The 22,271-nt window shown below is 56.1% G+C and overlaps 3 protein-coding genes across 5 annotated transcripts; all 3 read left to right on the plus strand.

The window, feature by feature from the left end:
* The first annotated feature begins 1,891 nt into the window (after window positions 1–1,891).
* On the plus strand, window positions 1,892–4,754 carry LOC106541099 (homeodomain-interacting protein kinase 4). Of its 2 annotated transcripts, none has more exons than XM_087727894.1 (2): window positions 1,892–3,532; window positions 4,395–4,754. In XM_087727894.1, the coding sequence occupies exons 1-2, from the start codon at window positions 1,892–1,894 to the stop codon at window positions 4,566–4,568; spliced, it is 1,815 nt and encodes a 604-aa protein (XP_087584020.1). In that variant the 3' UTR covers window positions 4,569–4,754. The 2 variants fall into 2 exon arrangements, with proteins under 2 accessions (XP_087584020.1, XP_013911910.2); XM_014056435.2 differs by having other exon boundaries at window positions 1,892–3,520; window positions 4,386–4,754.
* A 1,010-nt stretch (window positions 4,755–5,764) lies between these two features.
* Window positions 5,765–14,472, plus strand: LOC148042854 (5'-3' exonuclease PLD3-like). The gene is made up of 12 exons (XM_087727898.1): window positions 5,765–5,833; window positions 8,650–8,719; window positions 9,036–9,104; window positions 9,726–9,976; window positions 10,520–10,703; window positions 11,684–11,804; window positions 11,944–12,071; window positions 12,425–12,625; window positions 13,087–13,226; window positions 13,347–13,512; window positions 13,703–13,802; window positions 14,030–14,472. The coding sequence occupies exons 2-12, from the start codon at window positions 8,690–8,692 to the stop codon at window positions 14,224–14,226; spliced, it is 1,587 nt and encodes a 528-aa protein (XP_087584024.1). The 5' UTR covers window positions 5,765–5,833; window positions 8,650–8,689; the 3' UTR covers window positions 14,227–14,472.
* Window positions 14,473–14,617: 145 nt separating this feature from the next.
* On the plus strand, window positions 14,618–22,178 carry LOC148042855 (uncharacterized protein C19orf47 homolog). 2 transcript variants are annotated; one of them, XM_087727901.1, is made up of 9 exons: window positions 14,618–14,773; window positions 14,872–14,959; window positions 15,766–15,880; window positions 16,582–16,663; window positions 16,757–16,891; window positions 17,716–17,865; window positions 18,347–18,417; window positions 20,295–20,714; window positions 21,102–22,178. In XM_087727901.1, exons 1-9 carry the CDS (start codon window positions 14,629–14,631, stop codon window positions 21,117–21,119), a joined length of 1,224 nt encoding a protein of 407 aa, XP_087584027.1. In that variant the 5' UTR covers window positions 14,618–14,628; the 3' UTR covers window positions 21,120–22,178. The 2 variants fall into 2 exon arrangements, with proteins under 2 accessions (XP_087584027.1, XP_087584026.1); XM_087727900.1 differs by having other exon boundaries at window positions 20,295–22,178.
* The last annotated feature ends 93 nt before the right edge of the window (window positions 22,179–22,271 follow it).

Below are 22,271 nucleotides of genomic sequence, written 5' to 3' on the forward strand. Positions count from 1 at the left end.
GGTGAAGCTTTGAGTGGGGAAGCAGCTGGGGCTGTTCCATGGGATGAGCAAAAGGGGCCCTCAGGGGCAGGGCGCACCTCACCTGGAGGCTGCAAACAAGGGGACGCCCCTCACCTGGAGGACTGGTGGGAGACGCCCCTGCGGGAAGAAGACCCTGAGCCTGCGGGGAGCAAAGGGCTGCCCAGGGGCGCTGCTTCCACTGTCCCCCCTCTCCCGGCCTTCTTGTTCAAAGGTAGCACCTGGGAATAGCCCACCCTTCTGTGGCACCAGGGGGGGGGGGTCACGGGCCCTGGGAAATTGGGAGAGTAAGGGCAGTTTAGGTGGCCTCGCCCTCTTCTTAGACAGGGCAAAATTATGCCAAGTGCTCTGGATGTACAGAAACCTTTGATTCTAACGTTTAACCAATGTGGCGTTCTGAAGTGTCCTTTAAACTGAAAGGTCTGATAACTGCTTCTTTACCAAAATTATAAACTGACCTTTTCTAAAACGTGTAAAAGTGGTGACCCAATCTCAGATGGCCTCTTCTACGGCTGCTGCTTGTTTTCTACCCTGAGTTTGAATAAACATTAATCTGTGAATTAATTCCATTACGTTTGCATCACATTTCATCTTTGGGGTCTCCACGGATACATCACTTTTGCCCAGCTCTGCACAGAACCAGCCCAGCAGTCAAAGTAGCCAAGGGCTCTGTGGTCCCTTCCCTTGTCCTTCCTCTTCCCTTTGGCATCAGTCAATCACTTCTGGCACCCAGAGGTCCTGGCTTCTTCTGCCCTTTCACCGGTCACCTGCTGTTGGGGACCTGAAGTGAGCCAACTCCAAAGCAAATTTCTGTGCCCGAAATGCCCTCACCCCCTAAGCGGCAGAAACCAGGACCTCCTCCATCTTGGATGCCAGGGCCTTCTCAGAGAAGGAAGCCAAGCTTTTGATACTGTGTCGGGAGGCGAGGGAGAGGAGCCAGCAGCCGATGCTCTTTCTTGGGCCTTTGGGCATCTGGGGCCACGTGCGGTGATGCATTCATCAATCAGTCTTTCAGCAAGCTGCCTTTGCTGGCCTCAAGCCACCCGAAGCTTCTTGACTGGGGCTTCTTCTCCTGGTGAGGGGCCGGCAAACATCTGGCCCTTTAGAATTGAACCTAACTACAAGGGGGCTTTCTGCCCCCTCCGGGGTGTTTGGTGCTGCTTTTGGAGGGCGAACAGGTCCTTTCTCTCGGCAACCATTTCCCCCCCCCCTCTTGGCCTTCAGGGAGCCCTTGAGGGCAGCCAGCTTGTTACAGAGGGAGTCCTCTCCTTGGGGACACTAAAAGAAGCGTGTGGTCCTCGTATAAAGTTCTGCATAATTAAATTAAATTATCAAACTGATTAGACCAAATCCTCTGAGGCCATGTTAATAATCTGGGACTGAACGTTCCATCTCCACCAGGGAAGTGGGAGACCCTTTGCTGGTCCTTCGCTCAAGGCCCACTCGGAACATGAGGACGGGGTGTGGGGTGAAAGAGGGCTTCCTCTGAGAGAGCCACGTCCCTCCGCTCACCGTGGAACGTCCATTCCACTCTGCAAACGTCTCTTCAGCCCATCCGCTTGCAGTACTCACCCTTGGCTAAAAGGAAGCCTTTGGCTGGCGCCGCGGAGGTGTTCCTCGGGGCCTGCACAGGGCTGCTTCTCCTCCTTGGAGCAGCTCCTGGGAAAGAGCTGTTGGGAGACCCCAGGAGGAGTGGGCTCCCTGCCTCCATAACAGAACTTTCTTCACCTGGCAACTCTGGAACCCGGCTGACTGTTGCATCACCTCCTATTCCGGAGGAGGCTGGGATTCTCTTTGCTCCGCGGCGGCCGGACCTCTCTTTGCAAGAAGCCACTTTGCACCCATCTTTCTGAGCTTGGGCAAGCCCAGGACAATGGTCACAATCGAGTCAGAGTCCGATTTCTATGACGTCTTTGAGATTCTGGGGAAGGGCACGTTTGGGGAGGTGGTGAAGAGCTGGAAACGGAGCACGGGGGAGATGGTCGCCATAAAAATCCTGAAGAATGACTCCTACCGCAGCAGAATCATCAAGAACGAGCTGAAGCTGCTGCAGACCATGTCCGAGGTGGACTCTGAGGAGTCCCACATCGTCCAGTTCCACGAGTTCTTCCACGACGAGCTCAAGTTCTACCTGGTCTTTGAGCTCCTGGAGCAAAACCTCTTCGACTTCCAGAAAGAGCACAACTTCTCCTCGTTGCCGGTCCGGCACATCCGCACAGTGACCACGCAGGTGCTGAGAGCCCTGGCCAAGTTGAAAGAGCTGTCAATCATCCACGCTGACCTAAAGCCGGAGAATATCATGCTGGTGGACCAGGTGAGGTACCCTTTCCGGGTCAAGGTGATTGATTTTGGATCGGCCAGCATCTTCAACGAAGTGCGCTACGTCAAAGAGCCTTACATCCAGTCCCGATTCTACCGGGCCCCAGAAATCTTGCTGGGGCTGCCGTTCTGCGAGAAGCTGGACATGTGGTCCTTGGGCTGCGTGATGGCCGAACTGCACCTCGGCTGGCCCCTCTACCCCGGGAACAATGAGTACGACCAAATCCGATACATCTGTGAGACCCAAGGCATGCCCAGGCCCGCCCTCCTGAACGCAGCCCGAAAGGCCCACCTCTTCTTCAAGAGGAGCCAACACCCTGAGGTGGTGAACTCCTGGCAGCTCAAAACCCCAGCGGAGTATCTGGCTGACACCAAAGTGAAGTCTGTGGAGAGGAGGAAGTACGTGCTCAAGTCCCTGGACCAGATGGAGACGGTGAACGTCCACAAGATGATCTACCCAGACACAGAAGCCCTGGCTGAATACTTTGACCTCCGGAGCATGGTGGAGCTCATCAAACGCATGCTGACCTGGGACTCTCATGAGCGCATCACCCCCAGCGCAGCCCTGAAGCACCCCTACATTTCCACCCAACCCCTGAAGCAGAACTACGACCTCACCCAGTACTACCAGTTCTGCCTGAGGAGCCTCCGGGAATCGCTGCCCAGCCACGCCAAGGCGTCAGAGGAGGAAACGCAACATTACAGCGCCATGGACGAGGACCGCTTCTACAGTCGGGAGGAAAGCGCCCACGGCATCCAGGGCACTACCAGCCAGATGGACGAGCTCAGCATTGCCGAAGCCAGCCGGGAGGTGCCCCTAAAAGTGTGGGGTGAAGGGCCCAGCGGGGGAGGCTACGATCCCCTCCCGGACCCGGCCGAGGCGGTGGCAAATCGGCACAGAGTGGCCCAGCAGAGCCTCCGGCTGCGCCATGAGCAGGCCCAGCAGGAGCCCATCCCGGCCTACTACCGGAGCCGGCCTGGCAGCCCCAGGCACCACAAGGCTTCTCACCACGTGAAGCCAGACCCCACCTTCGAGAACCTGATTCTTCTAGGGCAGTACACCCCAGAGGACCCCCCCAGCTGGGAGAAGGAGAGCAATGCCAGCGCCGCTTCCTTGCCGGAGTCCGGTGCCCGGGAGGAGGCGAGCTACCCCAAAGGCCTTGTCCTCTCGCCCACCACACAGGTAACAAGGAGGGTCCACGGAGGCCACACATTTAAGCAGTGAGCTGGACTCCATAAAACCACAAAGGGTAGAAGCGGATGGGTGGCTTAACAAAGGAGCGTAGGCAACGGCTGAGGACAGGGCCTCAAAGGAGGACTGAGTCAGACATGAGACGGTCTGCAGTACCCCCTCCACACCAATACTGGCGCTCCGGGGGTTGGCTCTCTCCTTTCTCCTAGGCCACCCATGAAGCTGCCTCAGTGTCCCAAGTACACGGCGGCCTTGGCACGTGCTCACACCCCTCCTGAGCAGCATCTCTGGGGAAGAATGCTCAGCCCCTCCCCACCGTCCATGCAGGTCCAGCTCAGGAGCCCATCACCAAAGCCAAGAGGGGGCACTGGTTGTCCTAACCCGTCAGGCTCCCCCCAGCCCCCCCCCCCCGGTGGGCTTGCGGGAAGTTATGGGAGCAGCGGCACTCGTGGCAGGCTGCAAAGGCAGCCACAGAATCTGCAATTCCAGGCTCAGAATGGACCTGGGGGAAAAGGAACATACCACAGCCACCCTGAGGGGGGTCTCGTGTTGGACTGTTCATGCACCCCCCCCATTTATGGCCTTTGCCGCTCCCATCTTCCATGAAGCTGGGCAAAGTGCCCTCTTCCCAGCAGACCAGCCCGGCCCTTCCTGGTTTGCAGAGGGGGGGGGGCGGGTGGGTGGAAGCCGATCAATCTTGGCGAGATGGTGAAGAAGAGGAAGATGATGCAAAACCCCTTCCAGGAACCCAGGCACCCCCCAGCCGCCCCTCCGATTCTGCCCGGGGCCTTGCCCAGAGTCCTTCGGCCCCTCCCCGGGCCCCCTCCCCCAGTAACGCTCTGTTTCTCTTTGGCAGCTAGGCCAGTCGGAAGCCTTTGAACCGGCCGTGCCGTTGCCTGGGCCCAACCCCTGGCTGCCCAGCGAGGACTGGCTGGCTGAACACAGCATGGAAAGAGTCCCGCTGAAGGCCGTGCTGCACGCCCCCCGGACCCGCCACCCGCTGCAGCCCTACCTGCAACACGTGGCCAGCCACCACTAGCTCCGGACCCTTGGCCAGGGAGAGGGCCGGCGCAGCGGAGAGACGGCCCCCCGAGGCCCGGACAGATACCTTTCTAGACATTAAATATATAGACTGTTCCTCGCTGCCAAGGCCCACTTCCTTAATAAACGCCATCTTGCTGTTACTGAGCTGTACGGAGCCCTGAGGGCAGCCAAGGCAGACCCCGCTGGGGAGGGGGAGTTTGTGACAGAGTTGGGGGGCTCTTAGCAACCACAGTCAGCCCACTGGTCTTTCCGGGAGCCGAGGGCACCACACCCAGGCCACACTGACTCCCCCGAGTGTCCAGGTGGCACCGGACCTGTTGCATCGTTAATAAACTCATTATCATTTGCAGACTGATTTGAGGGCATGTTTGTCCAGGGACTCTCCAGGCTTCCGCCCTGACCTGCCTGCTGACCCCCACCTCTGCTGGTGACCCCCACGCATGGCTCCCCAGGGAACGCCAGGCTGCACCCAGGGGCTTGGAGGGAGGGAGCCCAAGGCGGCAGGGAAAGCCCACCTGGAAGGGGAGGGTCGCACCACCTGAGCCTCCTCTCCCAGAGTCCTGCGGGAGGAGGGGGGGGGGCTTTTGCAGGAAGGTTTTCGAAGGTTGCGGCCAGCCCCCTCCCACCCGGAGCGCTGGCAAGCAGCCTTCTTACGAGCGGCCTTCGAGGGCTGCGGGGCGTTTCGGGACTGGCCCGGGGACACAGGGCGGGCCGGTCGTCCCGTGGGCCAATAGCCGAAGAAGTCAGGAACGGTGCCCCCCCCTCCCCGACCGCCCCCAGCGCAAGGAGCCAAAGAGCCGCAGCGCGGCGCTGCCCCCTCGAGTCGCTCCGGCTCTTTGCGGCCTCGCGGGCGGCGGGTTGTGGCAGGCGGCCGCCGGGGCGAGCCACAAGGGCCGACCGTCAACCTGGGCGCGGAAGCGGCCGGCAAGCAGGTATCGGCGGCCGCGGCGCCGCACTGCAACTCCCAGGATTCCCGATGAGCGGGAGGGGTCAGGGCGCGGGGGGGGCAGTGGAGGCGGGCCGGACGGAACGGCTCTCCCGCCGCCTCCCCTCCGCGCCCCACCCGGGAAAGGCGCCGCCGGGACGACTCCTGGGAGCCGCTTCCAGCGCGGCTGGGCGGGGGGTGGGCGGGGGCGTCCCGTCTTGGCTCCCGGAGGGAGGGAACCAGCCTGGGCGCGGGCGGGCGGGGCTTGGCTGCTCCGGGCGGGGCGAGCGAGCGATCCGGCGCATCAGGCTGCCTGGGAAGCCCAGCTGTCGGCGGTAGGTGCGGGGCGGGCCCGGGGACGAGCAGAAGCGGGGGTCGCGTTGCGTGGCAGCCGCCCCCGAGTCCGCCGCTCCGTGGGCAGCGCCGGGTCCCGCGGGAGGAGCGCGGCGTCCAGCTGCCGGCGGGCGCTTTGGCTCCGGCTCTGCCTGCCTTTCCCGTCTGCCTCCCCGCCGGAGCTGGAGCGCGGAGAGCCCCGGGAGGGCAGCCAGGCCGAGCAAGGAGCTCCCGCCGCCTCTCCGTCCCCCTGGCGAGGCGGTGGGAGGGACGCTCTTGCCGCGGCTGCCTTGGCTCCGGCCCATTTGGCGAGGGCGGGCACGCTCGGAACCGGCCGGGGAAGTCGGGCTGGCGCGGCGTCTGCAAGGGAGGGAGCTCTGGCCGGCGTCGGATGCGGCCGCTTGGTGCTGTCGCCGGCGGGAGCGGAGTCGGCGCCCCCCCCCCCGCCGCCGCCTTCCCTCCAGGGCTGCTTCGGGGAGCCTTGGGAAGAGCTGCCCTTCATGGCCGCAAAGTCTCCCCCTGGGCCTGCACTGAAAAGTATAGGAGCTTTGCGGCCTGCTTGGCCTTTGCCAGGTGGGATCACCAGGAGCCCTTGGCGGATCCTCAGCTTTCCCTTTGGCCCAGAACGGGGCCTTTCCTCTGAGGGCGGTTGGCACCTGCAAAAGAAGCCCCCAAGGAGGGACGGGGCCTAGCTTGGCGTCTGCAGAGGCCCCTTGCTTCCCTCCCTTGTTTCTGCCGTCGCCACATGCTTGGCACAAGCAGCCTCTTCCGCCACTCCTTGGCATTCAGTCCTCCTTTGAACCAAAGGTGCGTCCTTGGGATTAACTGCATTTTGGAGTGCCGATGAGTAGAAGGGGGGCTGCAGCTGCCTTCCTGGTGCGCTGCCATTGTGGCCCTGGCATCTGCTTGTCCTGGCGATGGTGGGCATCAGCCTTTGAGTGCCCCCTCCTCCTCTGGGGCCAGAAGGGTGGTCCGATCTTTGCAATAATGAAGGGCAACACTTTTGAGTGGGGACAGAGCCCCAGTCCAGCCCTGGACATTACGCTAACCTGAGGATCCAATGGCCTTCCTCTGCTCTGCCCCCCCCAGAGGCCCACTTCCTCCCCGCACACTCACCTCGGAAGGAGCCCCCCAGGATTCCTGCCCAGGTTTCTGCGATCTGCAGAGCAGCCTGCCAGCCTTGCCAGGCCTGTGGGTGTCTTCTCGGGCCCGGTTGCCCCTCCTTGGTAGCACCGCATTCAAAGCTCAACCTCCTCCCTTCCCAAAGGGCTTCTGTGACCAAAGTGCTCAGGGAGGGGCTTTGAAAAGCCTCCAGCAGCAGGAGTCCCCCCCCCCACCTGACACCCTTTCCAATTGGCCCCGGCCACTGTGACCCCGGGTGGGCACAGAGCCCTGAGCGGTGCCCCTTTCTTTTTAAATTATAATTTTATATATAAAATTATATACATAAATATATAAAATTATATTATATTATATAATTTTATATATATATATATACACACTTAAAGTCACAACCCCTGGTATGCCCAAGTGTGGGAGGAAGGTCACACTTCCACTCTCTGTCATTAGGCTCGTCACAAGAGTCCATCCAGACAGAAACCCAATATTTTTACTGTTGCCTTTGTTATATTTGTAAACACAAATAAAAACATATATATATATATATATATATATATATATATATATATATATATATATATATATATATATATATATATATATATATATATATATATATATATGTTATATTTATGCTGATAAATGTATATGTATATATATATATACACACACAAAACAACACATACAAAACAAAGCAAGAGAGGGAAAAAAGAACAACTTTCCTCCATTTCATCAAGCATGTCGTTTGGTTACAGGATTTTGTGCATCAATTCTTAAATTTAGGATTAACATCACTGGTTCAGATTTAACATAGCTAAATGTTTCGCTGTCATTGAGCATTATACATTCAGATTACCATTAATATTATTTCATTTGTAACAATCCTTATTTCCTTAAATTCATAATTATCTATCAAATAACAAAAAGTCTTTAAACTATTATAGTATCACCTATCTCTAAAGAGAAAAAGCGAAGATTGGGACAAAGAATTCCCATTGGTTTATAATAAAGCATTCATATTTTCAATTGACCATAATGTCTCCAATCGTCCAGACTTCCAAGAGTGGTTTCCCATTATTAATTATTCGTCCATATAGTAGTTAAGTATTTCAATTCATGTACATATCAGTTATTCCTTACATCATCATTAATCTGTTTAATATACAAAGGTCTTTCTAATGTGAAATGGTCGCTACATACAATTATACCAAAGTATTCAAATTATCCCACTCTTATACATTAAAAAAAAAACATTATTGTCCTTTATATATCATATAAGTAGTACTCTCTATTATAACAGGAAAAATAAAAAAGACAAAAAGTAAGAAGTTATTACAATATAAGTAAACAGTTTCATTCCCAGGTTTTTTTTATCTAGCCATTGGTAAAACAAATCCCACACTTTATAATATTGCTCATCCTCTTGTTCTCTAATTTCAAATGTAAGCTTACTCATTTCGGCACATTCCATTGTTTTCCGGATAGTTTCCTCCTGAGATGGCACTTTCTCGTTTTTCCAATTTTTGGCAGATACAATCCTAGCAGCTGTTAAAATGTTCACGATCAGATATTTCAAGTGTCCCTTGTTGTCTCTTTCTGGAGTTATTCCCAATAGAAAGAGTTCCGGTTTTAAATCTACATGTTGACGTATCATTTTCTCCAATACCAGCGGTGCCTCTTTCCTCATCTGCCCCTGCAGGTTCCTGGAGGCTCTTTCCCACTCGGGAGGATCTGAGCAGATGAAGCCCCCGGCCCCCGCGTACCAGAAGGTGAAATCTCTCGGCCACACCAGGGATGCGGTTGTGCTGGGTTGGATTCCCTTGCCTGCAGGTTGACGATGCCCAAGGGGCCCCACTGCTAATCTGCAGGGGGGGGGGGCAAAGTCCATGCAGCCCCTTCCCCGAGCAAATGCGGCTGCTGAGCCTGCAGAGCTTCTCTTTGCTTGATGAAAGCCGAGGGATCTTCAGAGCTTTCCTGGGGGGTTCCGGCCGGCCCGTCTCCGTGCCGGGAGCTGGGAGTGGCTCTGTTCCTGCCCTGTGGCTTCTTCCTGAGGGTGGGAAATCTTTTTGTGCTCCTTCCTCACAGCTGAAGGCGCCGGAGAGCCCTCGGGAGCTGCTGCCCCTGGCCGAGCAGCTGGGCCAGACTCTGCACCAGGTGGGTCTTACACCTGCGGTGGCATCTCTCTTCTGGCTTTCAAATGGGAGGCCCAAAGAAAGAGAGGCATTAAGCCCAGCCAGTCCTGCAGTCAGGCCACCCCAGGAGCTCCCAGGAAGGAAGGCTAAAACCATTTTGCTTGAGGGCAGCTAGGATCCTGCCAGTCTGCTTGTGCTGAGCCCCCTTCCTTTGAAGGGTTTGAGCTCCTCCCACAAGTCCTCTCCCCCCCCCCCCTCTCGTTCTGGGCTTTCAAATGCTTCGGCCCCTTTTGCCTGGGAAAGATCAGCTCGTCTCTCCATCTTCCTTGCTCGCTTCACCTGCTCCCTTCTCCACTGGCTATTGGTCCTGAGCAAGGGCACCAGCAACCTGTTTGGGCGGCCTGCAAGCTGGGTTTCCCTCCCCAGAGTCGGGGGGGGGGGGGCTGAGCAGCGGTTGGGCTGCTTCCAGACATTGCTGGGCTGGTCAGCAGGCATCGGACGGCTCTGCTTGTCCTCAAGAGTTCCCCAGCAATGAAAGCGAAGCAGCGAGAGCCCGCCAGGCCACTACCCCCCCCCTCCTCCCAGATTGTGGACATGGGTATTTGTGGCTCATGTGATGCTGAGCTCCCCTCTTTCTCCGCAGTTCCATGGCTCTGCACTGGGGAGGCCCTGCCACAGCCCTGTCTCCGGGCTGCGTCCTGCAGAGCCGCCCAGGCGATCCGCCTCCCTCCTGCCCTGGGACTTCCAGTGCTTGCTAGTGACGGCCGTCTTGTCCACTGTGCTAGTGGTGACCCTGGTGGTCCACTCCTTCTTCTTTCCCCTGCACGGTTTGGCCGCATTAGGACACGTGGCATCGGCCCCACACGTGGATCACAGGTGCAGCGACTCCTGCAGGTATGGATTCTGCTTGTGACTTTCTTGAACTCTGGCTTCAGGCAGAGGGACGTCACGCCGTGGCCTGCTGCAAATGTCCTTTCTCCAGCAGGAAAGGTTGTGGTTTTGCTCAGCTGCGAAGAAGAGCCTTCGGTTCTGTTGGGCCTTTGTCCACTTGCAGACGCGGGTGGTCCTTCCAGGAAAAAGGGGGTCCGGTCGCATGAAAGGCCGGGCAAGGGGCCTGGGAGAGGAGTGGGGATTCTGCCAGAACCGCCTTGCCTCACTAGGATCCTCCTGGAAAAACACAGGGGGTGTATAGCAGCGCCTGCACCCCCTGCTTGCAGGCCAAAAGCCCACTAGCCCCATAGCACCCCCTCACGCAGTAGAGTAGGGCAGTGCCCAGAGAGAAGGCTGGGAGACTCTGCTGCTGCTGCTGGCTAAGGAGTAAAATCCCCGAATGCTTTCCTGGGGCACCGTAGGTGTCACGGGGCTTCCCGGCTCAGTGAATCTGCCATGTGATGTGAGACCCTTGTGGGAGAGGGAAACGCCCGATTGTTCCCCCAGGAGTGTGCTGGTGGAGAGCATCCCTGAGGGAGTGACGTACGATGACAACAGCACAGCCGGCCCTTCCACCTTTGAGACTTGGCAAAGCCTTCTGAGAAACGCCAGGCGCTCGGTGGACATTGCCTCTTTCTACTGGACTCTCAGCAACCAGGACACCCACACCCAGGATCCTTCAGCCAGCCAGGTGAGGGGAGGAGCGTGGAAGTCCCAGGCTCGTCTCCATGGAAGGCGAGGGTCACGCATGGAGGAGGGATCGAGCCCAAGGGCAGGTCCTGAATCCCGCGGCCCAGCAGGTGATCTGGGGCAGAAATGGGCCCTTAGCTTCATCCAGAGTTCACGAGGGCAGGGCAGGGACCAACGCATGGAGGCTTTACAGAGGGAGATCCAGGCTTGGATTAAGGAGAATTTCCTGGCTGTGAGAACTATCACAGTGGGGGTTAGCCAGCTTCCTGGAGTCATGAGGGTTTTCAAGCAATGGCCTAGGTCCCTGTCTAAGGTCCCTGCCCCGGGCAGCTGGCTGACTAGAAGACTCCAAAGGCCCCCTCCCAGCCTCCGTGATCTACCACTCCCTGGCGTTGGGCTTAGAGTGGCCCCTTCTTCAGAGATCTATAGAGTCCCGGTTTTCAGCCACCTTCCAACCTCCAGAGTTTTCTTAGGTGTGCGGCATGCATTGGCTGCTAAGACCGGGGTGGGGTGGGGGGGCTCTGGGGCGGACAAGGCCAAGAGGCAGATGCTGATTAGCACATGGATCTGGCCAAACCCACATGAAACAGGCAGCTAATTGCACAGGCGTGGAGCCACGCGCGGCTTTGCCGTCCGTCAAAGCTCCCTTTGAGGGCAGTGGAACATCCATTGGTTCAGGCTTTGGTTACGGGGGGAGAGCAAAGAGCCTCCTTTGACGGCTGTCCAAGGAATGGAGAGAACAGCCGTGTGCGGCTCTCAGGGGAGAAAGCAAGGCCAGCATCAAACAGCGAGGGGGCTCTGCTCCAATGGCCCAGGCTTTGTCCGAGGGTCCATCAGGGATCGAGCCAGGGCTGGTTGGGCAGCATGTGGGGTATCACATGTCCCCCTCGGCGAGACGGCCTCCTGGGAAGGAAGAGGGCTTCCTTCCTGCTCACCCCATCCCGGTCAGCTCTCTGCTGCCTCCTTTTGCTCTCCCACCAGGGGCAGGAAATACTGGATGAACTGCTGCATGCTACCAGTCGAGGGATTGCACTGCGGATAGCAGTCAACCCGCCTTCTGCCCGGATGCCCAGTACCGACCTTCAGCTCCTGGAGAAGAGCGGTGAGTTTTCGCCACAGCAGGCTCAAGTCAGTTAGAGGGGAGCTGGGTCTGCCTGGCCCCTAACTAGGGCAGAGAAGATGCCGGGCCCGTGGCCCAAAGGAGCCCAGAGCAACCGTGGCCTTTGCTTCTCAACACCCAGGGGCCCAGATTCGCCAGGTGGACTTACCCAGGCTGACCCGGGGAGTCCTGCACGCCAAATTCTGGATTGTGGACCAGCTACACATTTATCTTGGCAGTGCAAATATGGACTGGCGTGCCCTTACCCAGGTAATGCCCTCTTGCCCAGCCTGCCTGGCCTTCCCTCGCTCAAACCTTGGGGCTCCCAGTGAGGGTTTTAGGCGTCTCCTCTAGGGACGCTCCGTGGGCATCCTCCGTCCCTCAGCGGAGGCTTTCTAAAGAAGGCAGGCTGCCTGGCACCGTCAGGCTAAACCAACCAGCTGCCCCAACAAAGTCGTTGCTTTATGGCTTGGAATGCTGGAAGCCAAGGTGGCCTCTTGGGGTTTTGAGTCCCCCTTTGGAAGAACATCGCTGGGTGCACCTTTTGAATTACGGGCTGCAGCTCCTTGTGTCCCATGGGGGGGGGGGGCAGGAGAGCAGCCAATTCTCCTCTCTGACGCCAGGTGAAGGAGCTCGGGGCAGCCGTCTACAACTGCAGCTGTCTGGCCCAGGACCTGGGGAAGATGTTTGAGGCGTACTGGAGCCTCGGGCTGCCGAATGCCACCATCCCATCCCCCTGGCCGGCCAATTACTCCACCACCTACAACAAGGAGACGCCCCTGGAGCTGCGGCTGAACGGCACAGAGGCTGCCGTCTACTTCTCGGTAAGGACCCGTGTGTGGAGATGGTAAAGTGCTTTGTTCCAAGCAGCTGCCAGGTTGCGTGCGGGACCCTCCGGTCACCCTCGGTGTGCGGGACCCTCCGGTCAACCACCTTCCCCAACGGGCAAAAAGGGTGGTTTCTGCTAAGAGGCTTCAGCAGGAAGAACAGCCGGCCCTTCCGATGCATTGGGGTTCCCCCCAGCCCTCCCCATGCCCAAGCAGAGGCAGGAGATGCAGCTGGATTGCTCCCACCCTGGGAAAAACCCAACACGCCCCCCCCCACCCCTTTGGCCAGATGAGAGGGCCTCTTTCCCCAGTCCCCGGGCAGACCAGGCTCCCAGCCAGACTTGGCCCTTGGAGAGGGGCTGGGAGGGGCGGGATGCCTGCTGCCTTCCAGGAGAGACTCTGCCTGCTTTGCTAAGAGGATCGTGATGTTGGGGTGGGGGCTCTTTTGTGCTGCCCAGAGTGCTCCCCCAGCCTTGTGTGCCTCCGGGAGGACGGAGGATCTCCAGTCCCTGCTGAGCATCATCGACGGGGCCCAGGAGTTTGTCTACGTGGCTGTGATGAGTTACTTGCCCACCATGGAGTTCTCCCACCCCAGGAGGTAAATCGGAGGAAGCAGCAGTGGGGAGACATCACCCCAAGCACCTGAGGAGGAGGGGCCCTCCCTCCCAGCAGAAGTTGGTCACTTCTGTCCTTCTGACCCTGCCGTCGTCCTCCTCAGGTTCTGGCCGGCCATCGATGACCACTTCCGGAAAGTGGTCTACGAGAAGAGAATCCCCCTCCGCCTCCTGGTCGGCTGCTGGGGACACTCCAAGCCAAACATGTTCCCCTTCCTGCGCTCCTTGGCGGCCCTGCAGGACAACCGCACCCACTACAGCCTGGAAGTGGTAAGGGGCCCCGATGGCGTCCTTCCCGAAATGAGGGGTCCGCCTGCTCCTTCCAGTCTCTGGGAGTTGCTCTGGGGCTGAGCCAGGAGCCAGGCGTGTGGGGGGGGGGTGTCCCTCCACCCGTCCCACAAGGCCCCTCCCTCCTCGCCCATCTATCTGCAAGTGCCCCTCCTCCCACTTGCCTCCCCAGCGGCTCTTTGTGGTGCCTGCAAATGAGACACAGGCCAAGGTCCCCTACGCCAGAGTGAACCACAGCAAGTTCATGGTTACAGACAAGGTGGCGTACATTGGTGAGTAGGGAGGGGTCAGCGCAGGCTGGGAAGACCTGGGGGGAGTGGGGGGGGGGTGGAAGCGGTGGCAGCCTGGCAAGAAAAGGAGCTTCTCTTTGGGGCGGGGGTGGGGGGGTGGGGGAGGTAGGCTGCAAAGAGAAAGGGCTGCTGGTCCCACCTCGGAGGGCTTGTGTCTTTATTGGGGGGGGGGGCTGTTCCCTGGTAATCTCCCCTCCCCCTCCCCGCAGGAACCTCCAACTGGTCCGGGGACTACTTCCTGCATACGGCGGGCTCTGCCCTGGTGGTGGCTCAGAGGCCGGGCGGGGACCAGACCACCCTCCGGGAGCAGCTGCAGCGCGTCTTCGAGCGGGACTGGCACTCCAGATACAGCCGCCAGCTGGACCCCCGGGGCCAGGGGGCGGAGGCCCTCTGCAGCGCCCGCTAGAGCCCCGCCTGGCGGCCCGAGGGAAGCAGCCTTCGCCCCCAGCGCCCCCCAACCACGGCGCTGGGCAGGGGGAGGGCGGGGCTTAGAGGTGGGGAGGGGGCGGGTTCCGCTGGTTCAGCTGCTTTGGGGGAGGGGAGGGGCGTGGCCAGACTTGGGGCGGGGGGGGCCACGACACTTCCTCCTGGATCCCCTCCCCCCCCGTCTAGGCCCGGATTCGGGCGATTAAAGGCTCCTTTCCAGCCTCTCTCCGTCTCGTCTCGTCTCTCTTTTGCTCTCTTCGTGGCGAAGGCGACGCACCGCGCGGGGAGGGGGGCTCGGAGCGCCGGGCGGCCGCCGGAAGTGACGCCGCGCCGCCTTCCGGTGCGGCCTGTGGGGGGCGGGGCGAGCGGGGGTGGGCGGGCGATGAGCCCCGGGAGCCGCGCGGCGAGGTCAGGGCCGGGCCTGGACGGCTGTGGGGCGGCCGCGGCGGCGGCTTCAGGCGGCGTCGCTCTCCGCAGGCGTTCCGGCCGCCCCGCCGAGAGCAGCGCCATGACGTCGGTGACGATGGGTGAGTGGGCGCGGGGGGCCCCCTCCCCTACCTGTGGGGGGGGGTCGCTGCGGCCCTCCCGGCCCCCCGCCCGGTTAACGCCGCTGTTGGTCCCGCAGCCACCTCGGAGTGGATCCAGTTCTTCAAGGAAGCCGGGATCCCCCCGGGCCCCGCGGTCAACTACGCCGTGACGTTCGTGGATAACAGGCGAGTGGCTCCCCCGCGCACGCCGGGTCCTCCCCCTGGCCCTGCCGGGATCGGAACCTTAAAGCAGCGGAGAATTAAACTAAAGGAGAACTAAAGTAAAGTAAGGAATCAAAGGGAAAGTGAAAAGCTGAAGAAAGCGAGGGAGAGGAAAGGGTCCCTTCCAGTGTTCTTCAGGGCAGTTATAAGCACGAAGCTATTTTATCTTTTCTCCTTCAGTGCACCGTTTCTCTTTCTTTTTTCAATAAATTCCTTTTATAGTTTACCCTGTCGAATCAAAGCTGTAAATCAAAAGTTCATTTTTATCCACCCCACCCCCCCAAAAATGGTTCATAAAAAGCTTCTGGTCACTAATAAATTTAGGCAATATCTTTTTTCTGATAAAAGAAACCAGTTTATCCATTTTGCCAAAATGTTGTCAATTTCTCCATAATGAGAACTGTTGAATATTTAAATAACCATGTGACTTTTCTAACATCCATTTCGTCTTAAAGGAAAAGTTCTGGCTTCAATTGAATATGGATCTTTGGTTTTATTTTTCATATTTCTTAACAAATCGTCTTCCTTTTTAACATTGTCTATATTAAAGTGTGTATTTTAATTCATTTTTAAACATTTTTACATGTTTATCAAGCATGACAAAATATCCATGATGTTCATGCCTCCAAGACAAGCTTCAAGTGGCTTTATATCTTCTAGATGGAGCCATCTGGCACTTCATTTAAAGAATTTCTCCTTGTAGAGTCAAAACAAGGATTTGTGGGAATTGTGGTTTAAAGAGTTGACCGCTGCTATCTGTGTCCTTGCAGGATCCAGAAGAATATGCTGATGGACCTCAATAAGGAGATCATGAATGAGCTGGGTATCACGATAGTTGGCGATATTATTGCCATTCTGAAGCATGCTAAAGTGGTATATCGGCAGGTAAGTTCTATGGAACTGTTGCTCATCCTTGCTTCATACATTGAGGCCTCGGACATTTATTGAATCATTGTCTTCAGGATGATCTTTCTGGTGCTGAGACCAATCAATGTAGGGCTTTTGGGATGTCTTCATAATTCTGGATTTTGTACTTTGGGGCATGGCATGGTGGCGAAGATGTTCCCCTCCCATTCAGAAGGTTGAGAGTCCTAGGTAGCAGCAGGTATTTCTGGGGAGGGGGGGTGGTGGAGAAGATATCCATGTAGGCATCAGGAAGGACACCTGGCCAGTAAAGGCTCAGCTTTATTCAGCCACCCCATCTCTACTCAAAATTAAGGGGTTACAGGATCGTAAAAAGAAAAAAAGATTGTTACCTGGGGATGCCAAATAATCTTTGGCCCAGTGCAAGGAGACTGCTTTGAACGGTGCACACGGAAAGTTTCTGAAGTTAGTCTTCCAGCTCCAGAGCAAAGAAATTCTGAAAGGCTGAAATTCAGATGCTTCAGGAACTCCTGGCCATTTTTGCATCCGAGGCTCTGCTGTTCCTCAAGCTGCCTTTTCTGCAGAATGCAACATTTTAACCTGGGGGCTTGATGCATTTCTTCTGGTTTTGTGGCCATTTTGCTGCATTTAGGGAAGATGAGTCCAGTCTCCTGACCGGCTGCTTATGGTCACTTTATTATTGTGGGCATTTTCTCCTCTAGGAAATGTGCAAAGCTGCAACAGAGTCAGTGGCCTCCAGCCAAACTGCTTTGCAATCTGAACTCCGCAGGAATGCTAATACTGGTGAGTACAGGTTGCCTGTGTTGCTGATCGCAGAGTCCCAGCAGAGTCCATGGTGGCTGTTCTTTACAGTTGTGATCTCACCGATTTCTGCAGCTGCCACCAGGATGATTGCCAACAGTTTGAGCCGAGACTCTCCACCTTCCACTCCTGTTCGGAGGCCTGACAGCAATGCCTCCAAAATCTCCATCACCGTATCCAACAAAATGGCAGGAAAAAGCCCCAAAGCAGGTAATTTTAAAAATCCATGGCTGAATGTATTTCTCTGCTGACAACTTCTTTGGTAAGCGGCATCGCTGCCCCTAGAAAACTCCTGTTACAGGCAGAGTCTGTTGCTTTTGTTGTGCTCAATCCCATTTCCGAGGAGTGGGATAGGAAATGCACTGGGAATGCTGCACTGGAGGAGAAGCTCTGCTTTTCTTAGTCTCAGCCTTCCATTTGCAAGACGAAGCGGCTGGTCACTAGGGTGTTATTGGGCAGCTCCCTGTGAGGCATCCATCCTGTCTTCAGGGCACTTGAATGAGGGTGCCAGGAACTTTTAGGAATGGTGGTGGGATCCAAGCCTGCTGGGACGGGAAAGGGGAGAGGGCTTCATGCTCTCAGTGCTACAAGGATCAGCTGTCCTTCATAAATCAGTGGTGGTTGGAGATATTTTCTTGTTTTTACCTGCTGGGAGAGTGTAAGGAAGGAAGCGCATAGGCTAAAAACACTTGCAATCTTTATGGAAGTCAACAAAAGTTAAATATTATTTTTGTATAATACATTATTATTCCCCCGTGCCGTGATTGGGTGTTCTCCTTTTACAGTTAGAGTATTCAGGTCTAGGCTTCTCTTGCTTCCACAAAGGTAGAATTGAGCTGCTCAACTGGAGGACCTGGAGCCAAAAATGAAGAGGCCACTCCAGAATCAGCAATTTCTCTTTTCACATCCCAATGGCTGGGCTTGTTTGGGCCCCAGAGCAGAAGCGGTGGAAAGTGTTTCTTGAGGCATTTGCCGGCAGCACAAGGCCATCCACTGAAATGCATCTGCTTGCTTATGTCTTCTTGCTATGGCAGCTGTTGGCACTCCTCGGGCTGAGAATCCCACCGTCCCAGTGAAGCGGCGCCGCGTCACAGCAGAGATGGAAGGGAAATACATTGTCCACATGCCCAAAGGAACCACTCCCAGGACTAAGAAGATCCTGGAGCAGCAGCAGGCAGCCAAAGGTACTGTAGCTATCTTGGGGGGGGGGGGTGCTGCTTCCCCAAAGGAAGGAGATTGTGGGAAACTTGAAAGTGGGGGTAAGGATAGGTAGATTGAGCTCTTAAAAAAACAAAATTTTGATCAGGACAAAGAGGGCATTAAGCAATAATGGCCAATTAAGAGCATTTGTTCAAACCAAATCTCTCTTTATTTAATAATAGGAGGTTTTTTGGTCACTGAGCTTTTTCTGGTCTTGTTTGCAACACTAGGCCGGGTTCCCTCGAGAGGAGCTTCTGCTCCTTGTCTCCATTCTGTAGAGAGACGTGACATCTCCTTCCCCCATTTTCCTGAAGGGAAACTCAAGGGCCTCCTCCGGAGCAGCACGGAGGCAGGGGAATAAAAAATAAATCTGCAGCTCGATTCTTTTCTTGAGAAAAGCCTTCCATTTTCTAGTCGTTTGGTAGTGCAAATGTTGTACGCATCCGTGTTTGTGTTCTCTGTCAGGTTTGCAAAGAACGTCTGTGTTTGACCGGCTTGGTGCGGAGACCGGTGGAGACACAGCCATAGGAAACAAGGTGAGGGTGTGTGTGTGTGTGTGTGTGTCTTCTTTGCGGTTGGCGGCAGTTTCTCTACTTTCCTTTCTGGTGTGTTTTCCGCTGACTCGGTGGTCCCCAACATATCGGGTGCTGACCCAGGTGCCCTGGGAGGGAGGTGGCTGTTCTAATGTGCTGGGCTCCCTGACCATGCGTGGATGGGGCCTGTCCTAGCATGCCCCTCCCTGAAGAATGCAGCCATAGCAGGTTCCTTCAGGGGGAGGACCCTTTGCCTGAGGATCTTGTTTCTGACCCAGCAGCACTGGACTTCTCTGGTTGGTTCTTCTCTTTGAAGGGCCTCCTTTCTTTCTGTGGAGGAACAAGCTATAAATGGTGGAGGGCTCTTGTCATGAACTATTTTTGGTTGGAGGCTGCAGCAGTCGCTCGTGCCAGGAAGACAACCGTGCCTTGTCAGCTGCCCCCTTACACTCACACGGATATAAATTCATTTCAGGAGGAGAGGCCTGGAGAGATTCTCTACCTTGAGGAGTAGAGCACATGAGTTTGGTGGCAAAAATCGAAAGTCTGATAATGTCTTTTCCATCTAACAGATGTTATTAAAAGGATCAAGTTTTTGTGAGCTGCAGCTCACTTCAGATGTATGAGGGACTAAAGTGAGATAAGATTTAAACAGGTGTGGTGGGAAAGGAAGACTGGTTGGTTATGTAGATACAGGTGAGACAGATTTCCTAGTGCAAGAACGCTCTACTGCGTATGTTGAGATCTTGAGATTGCCTGAAATTTTTTGATGTGACTTCATTAATCTCTCTGGCTTATCTGTGATAATGGTGATTGCCATCAAATCATTGTCACCCACTTAGATTTTCTCCATGATTGTCTGTCCCTGTCCTGGAACTTGAGCTCTTCCAAGGGTTGCCCATTACTGTTGTCCCCCCACCTGGCTGCTGGTCGTTGCCTTTTGCTCTTTCCTTCCACCTTTCCCAGCATCAGATCTTTTCCCAGAGAGCCGGGTCTCTCCAAAGTAGCATGCTTAAAAAGTTTGGTCATTTGTTCTTTAGTGAATTCTGGATCTGATCAGCCATCAATTTGTTTTCTTGGATGTCCGTGACATCCTCAGGAGTCTTCTCCAGCATCAAAGTTCAAAAGTGTCTGTGCCCTTTCTCTCTCGCTTCCTCAAAGTCCGGTTTTCGCTTTCACAGTGTGTCAGAGAACGCTGTACTGTGGCTTGCAAAGTTCCAGCCTTTAAAGCCACACAGGCTGCGTTCGTGGTATCTTCCCCAAGCCTTGGTGTCTGCTGTGCTGAATGCTGTTCCTGACCGCTTGTGTCTTTCATGTTGGCTGATCCTAAAAGGCCAAAGCTTTCCACCACTTCAGTATCTTGATTGCCAATTCTTTTTAAAATATATATATATATTTATTCTTTTTAAACAAAACAACACATACAAAACAAAGCAAGAGAGGGAAAAAAGAACAACTTTCCTCCATTTCATCAAGCATGTCGTTTGGTTACAAGTTTTTGTGCATCAATTCTTAAATTTAGGATTAACATCACTGGTTTACATTAAACATAGCTAAATGTTTCGCTGTCATTGAGCATTATACATTCAGATTACCATTAATATTATTTCATTTGTAACAATCCTTATTTCCTTACATCCATAATTTTGATTGCCAATTCTAATTGCTTGATGGGGGTACCTGTGAACCCTCCAAATGGTCTTCCTCTCCCCTTTTGGGCATGTGAACCAATGGCTTTAAGCAGCTAGGCCAGAGGCCTCCCGATTCTTTGCCTGAGAGCAAGGATCCTTGGCCTGCCGGAGTGATGCTTGCTTCCTCTCCAGAGCGGAGGGACCCAGAAAGGCCCAGTCACTGAGCTCTGCTGCTCTGTCTCCCCACAGCCCACAGGAGTCTTCAGCCGCCTGGGCGACATGCAGGAGGACAAAGCAGCTGACAGTGATGACGACAGCTCTGTGCTGCAGTATGCAGGGGTGCTGAAGAGACCCTCCCAGCCCAAGGAGATCTGCAAAGTTGGCGTCGCCGTCAAGGCTAAAGCTACCAGCTCTGAGCCCAGGCAGGGGGCGGCTGATGCCGTCACCATCGCCATCCAGCGGCGGGGGAGCAAGAGTGTGGCTGCCGCCACTCCGGCCAAGGAAGAGATGCAGGGCTCGCCTCCTCCTGCCCAAGGCAGTGTGAGCAAGAGACTGGGCAAGCGCTCGCTGAAACTCCTCGAGGCCCAGGACAGCAGTGTGACCAGCTCCAGGAGCAGGCCGGACTCTTCCTTCCGAGTCACCATAAACAGGACTTTAGGGAGCTCCAAGGTAAGCAGCTCCAGTCCTGCGGAGCCTCCCAGTGCTCAGATGGACCACACGGGCACCGTCAGTGTCTTTAAGAGGCTGGGCAGGAAGACTGTGTGAGCCTGGGACCCCGCGTGGAGGGGACTTCCAGACGAGGAGAGGGCGAGCGAGTGTGTGTGTTCATCTCTCCCTTTGTCAGCTCCCTTGGTGATGTGAGCGGGGGGCCGCATTCCGGAGCCGATGCTTCTGTGAAGCTCTTGGTTGGTTCTCCCAGCACTGCGTCCAGAGTGGCCTAGGGCCACGCACTGGTTGAGGCAGCCGAAAGCCCAGTCCTGGCAGGGTGCGAGCACTTGGAAGGCCCTGGGGAGAAAGCCAGGAGTTCTGAACGCGGCTTTTGTTTTCTCTCTGCAGGTCTTTGCTCTTTCCTAGGAAGTAGTGTCCATAAGAGAGACAGGCGGCCCCTTCCTCCTTTCCCCTTCTCTCTCTCTGTCCTGAGCTTTCATCTGCCGGTCCTGGAACAGCCGCATTCCAGGAAGGGCAGCCGGCCTCTCTTAGCGGATGCTGGAGCTGTGCAATTGGCAAGGCTGGCCTGGCAGCGTCCTGGGCTCCTCTCCTCTCCTGTTCTTCTCTTAAGGGTTTCGGGTTGAGAAACGCCCTCCTTCCTTCTGTGTCAGGATTCCTGACTGACCCAGCCCCATTTCTTTTGCTGCACTCCTGAACGAAGCTGTTCTTGGATTGGGGCTGCACCCCCATCACCTCTTAAGACTTTCTTTGAGCAAACAAAAGCAGACCCATTTTTTTACAGCACACACATGCGATACCTGGAGGCTCTTCCCTCACACCTGCCATGCTGAAGGCAGCTGGCATCTCTGGCTCAGTGAGAATATTTCTCCCCCACTTGTGGCTCCTGCTGTCCTTCAGTCTTGGGAGGGAGGAATCCTGGATTACAGCAGGCACACACCCTCCCCTGGCTCGGGCCCTTCCCCTCCACCCCCCCCAGCTGGCAGGATTTGAGGCAGGGCAAGCACAGCTTTGGTCTTGGCCTTAGGAAAGGGCTGGGAGAGGGAGGTCTGCCAGGAAAGGGCAGCTGGCACTGATGAGAGCCCCAGTTCTGGCTCTTACAATCTCCTTTACAGAAGACCCCAGAAGTCGTCTGCCCCCCACAAGGTCTTGGAGGGGGGGGGGATCTGGGCACGCAGTGTCTTCTGCCTCCTGCTGGGGGAGGGGGCTTCTGCCTCCCCCCGCACATCCCCCAGAGCCAGCGGGGCCGAAGGGGGGTGTTAAGGGGGAGCAGCGCTGCCCTCCCCCTCCCTCGTGAGCCGCCCGCAGGCACCAGGTTGCAGGCGGGGTTAGTCGGAGGCGGCTATCGGGGCTTCGGTGTTCGAAAGCGGGCTTGTCAATTGGAGTCGGTGTACATCGGGATGATGAGAGCCTCAAGTTGTACCGGGGCCGGGCCGGCAAAGCTCCGCTCACAATAAACGCTCTTTCGCTCGGCTTCCCTGCCTCGACTCTCCTTTGCCCGAGCGGCGGTTTCGGGGGAGGGGGGAGGAGGATCTCGGGCCGCCTCTGCGCATGTGCGAG

This window comes from Thamnophis sirtalis, unplaced genomic scaffold (genome assembly GCF_051295495.1).
Source record: "Thamnophis sirtalis isolate CommonGarterSnake01/CBP01778 unplaced genomic scaffold, rThaSir2_p1.2 scaffold_13, whole genome shotgun sequence".
In the NCBI taxonomy this organism is placed as follows: Eukaryota; Metazoa; Chordata; class Lepidosauria; order Squamata; family Natricidae; genus Thamnophis; species Thamnophis sirtalis.

What these genes read in the sequence shown, in the direction of transcription:
- LOC106541099 (XM_087727894.1), top strand. Translation starts at nt 1,892, where the DNA reads ATGGTCACAATCGAGTCAGAGTCCGATTTCTATGACGTCTTTGAGATT. An exon ending in CCACACAGGTAACAAGGAGG is followed by an intron (nt 3,533 to 4,394) that starts GTCCACGGAGGC and finishes CAGCTAGGCCAG; the next exon opens with TCGGAAGCCTTTGAACCGGC.
- LOC148042854 (XM_087727898.1), top strand. Translation starts at nt 8,690, where the DNA reads ATGAAGCCCCCGGCCCCCGCGTACCAGAAG. An exon ending in TCAGCTCCTGGAGAAGAGCG is followed by an intron (nt 11,805 to 11,943) that starts GTGAGTTTTCGC and finishes CTCAACACCCAG; the next exon opens with GGGCCCAGATTCGCCAGGTG. An exon ending in AGGCTGCCGTCTACTTCTCG is followed by an intron (nt 12,626 to 13,086) that starts GTAAGGACCCGT and finishes TGTGCTGCCCAG; the next exon opens with AGTGCTCCCCCAGCCTTGTG.
- LOC148042855 (XM_087727900.1), top strand. Translation starts at nt 14,629, where the DNA reads ATGAGCCCCGGGAGCCGCGCGGCGAGGTCAGGGCCGGGCCTGGACGGC. An exon ending in CATGACGTCGGTGACGATGG is followed by an intron (nt 14,774 to 14,871) that starts GTGAGTGGGCGC and finishes TTGGTCCCGCAG; the next exon opens with CCACCTCGGAGTGGATCCAG. An exon ending in CCGCAGGAATGCTAATACTG is followed by an intron (nt 16,664 to 16,756) that starts GTGAGTACAGGT and finishes CGATTTCTGCAG; the next exon opens with CTGCCACCAGGATGATTGCC.